This window comes from Eimeria mitis, genomic scaffold (genome assembly GCF_000499745.2).
Source record: "Eimeria mitis Houghton genomic scaffold, Emh_scaff2025, whole genome shotgun sequence".
NCBI classification, from domain to species: domain Eukaryota; phylum Apicomplexa; class Conoidasida; order Eucoccidiorida; family Eimeriidae; genus Eimeria; species Eimeria mitis.
Window position 1 is genome coordinate 7074 of NW_013570348.1, and position 1875 is coordinate 8948.

Here is a 1875-nt window from a genome sequence, read left to right on the forward strand (position 1 = left end):
TTTGTAGATTGTATATTGTGAATATACATCAGTGCATGCTCGGGCAGCTCTCCCACCCATCCCGCTTCTTCATCAGGTACTTCATCTGTTGCATAACAACCACCGCACGGGGTTCGTCATCAACTGTATAAACACGCCGCCTTGTGAATCCTTCACTGACATATATTTGGGTATACACTGACGCATAGACACTGAGGCGGTATGATACAGGAGAAAACAAACGAAGCCCGGCGAAGAAAACGCAGGGGAAGGAAGCAGACGGAAAGCTCAATGACGGAAACACTAAGAACAGTGAAGAGCAGGTGTTATGGGTAAACATACATGGAGAAACAAATATTCTCAGGAGGCATGCAACTGCTTCTGCTGATGCTGTGTGCCGTCTCTGCTAGCACTCCTAACTCCTACTGAAACCCTTAACCCGAAAGCTGCACTATAGGGGGCAGCAAGCTGGTGGCTAGCTGTGCTTCCCGCAGTTTACTGCTGTTCTTCAATTGAATTTGTATGTGTATTATGATTGGCTAGCTGGTCTCCGTAACAAATGTATCTGCTGCTGCAGCTGCAGCAGTTTTATGTGATCTATTTGCTGCTGCGGCAGCAGCTGCTGCAGCAGCAACTGCTGCTGCCTGCAGCACTCGGAGGTTGGCTGGGTAACGGAAAAAAACNCAGCAGCTGCTGCAGCAGCAACTGCTGCTGCCTGCAGCACTCGGAGGTTGGCTGGGTAACGGAAAAAAACACAAACCTAAACCGATAGTTGTTGATTGTCTTTCCTGCTCCCCAAAGGGGAAGAAGAAACAAAACAGAGGAGCTGTGTCAACTCCACCACAACCAGAGAGCGCAGCCCTGCTGTTGTGCTGCTGCTGCTGCTGCTGCTGATGCTGCTGCACCTAGTGCTCATGCATACCACAGCAGCAGCCTGCAGCTTTGTAGTTGTGCTGTAGCGAGAGGAACCCCCCACAGTTCCTCCTCCTATGGGGGGCCCCTTTCAAATCCAGTCAAGCCCTTTGGCTTCACCATGAAGGGGGGCCTCTGACTGTAGACCCGCGAACCCCAACACCAGGCAGCAGCAGCTGCTGCAGCAGCTGCTGCAGCGGTAACTGTCACTGCAGCTCCTGCTCCTGCTGCTGCTGCTGCTGCTGTTGAGCTACGTCACAACCCTTACTAGTTATCGTCCCTATCAGCTCCGTCTCCAGCAGGAACAGCAGCAACATCTGCTGCTACCGCAGCTTCTGGTGCTCCTGCTGCTGCTGCTGCTGCTTCTTCTGCTGTACCTACGTCTTCCGCTGCTGCAGCTTCTTCTGCTGCTGTATAGTGCGTGTCTTCTGCTGCTGCTGCTGACGCGCCCTCTGTAGACCCTCCCTCAATAAGACCATAAGCCTCCGGCTTTTCAACATACGCTGCGAGCAACAGCAGCAGCAACAGCAGCAGCAGCAGCAAACGGGGCAGTAGCAAAGGTAGCAGCAGCAAGTGGATCAGCAGCACTAGGGAGGAAGCGGCAGCAGCAGCAGGCTGAGTATACACAGCAGCAACTGCAGCAACAAGAAGAAAATACTGCAGCAACATCACTTACATGTTGCGGACGCAAGCGCCTCTGCAGCCGTCATGTCTTGCTGCAGATACTGATCGTAAAAGTACTGCAGCAGCAAAAACAACAACAGCAGCAGCAGCAGCAGCAGCAGTGGTAACAACCACACTAACAAACACACAACGACGATCACTATACAACCACAAACATACACCCCCAGCACCTACACACCCGAGTCGAATACAATACGATCTATATTTCATATATACAGTACGGCATATGCCCGTATATACCCTATATATATATATATATATATATATATATATATATATATATATATATATATATAGTGT

General features: G+C 50.5%; 1 protein-coding gene across 1 annotated transcript in view; it reads right to left on the minus strand.

Moving 5' to 3' along the window:
- Nucleotides 1-966: 966 nt before the first annotated feature.
- The window catches only part of EMH_0047510 (uncharacterized protein), a gene marked incomplete at both ends in the record, with an annotated part of 1422 nt that continues 513 nt past the window's right edge, over nucleotides 967-1875 (minus strand). The window contains 3 exons of the mRNA XM_013496291.1: nucleotides 967-1030; nucleotides 1160-1394; nucleotides 1568-1631. Of these exons, the coding sequence (XP_013351745.1) occupies nucleotides 967-1030; nucleotides 1160-1394; nucleotides 1568-1631 (363 nt within the window). The remainder of the gene's footprint in view (nucleotides 1031-1159; nucleotides 1395-1567; nucleotides 1632-1875) is intronic.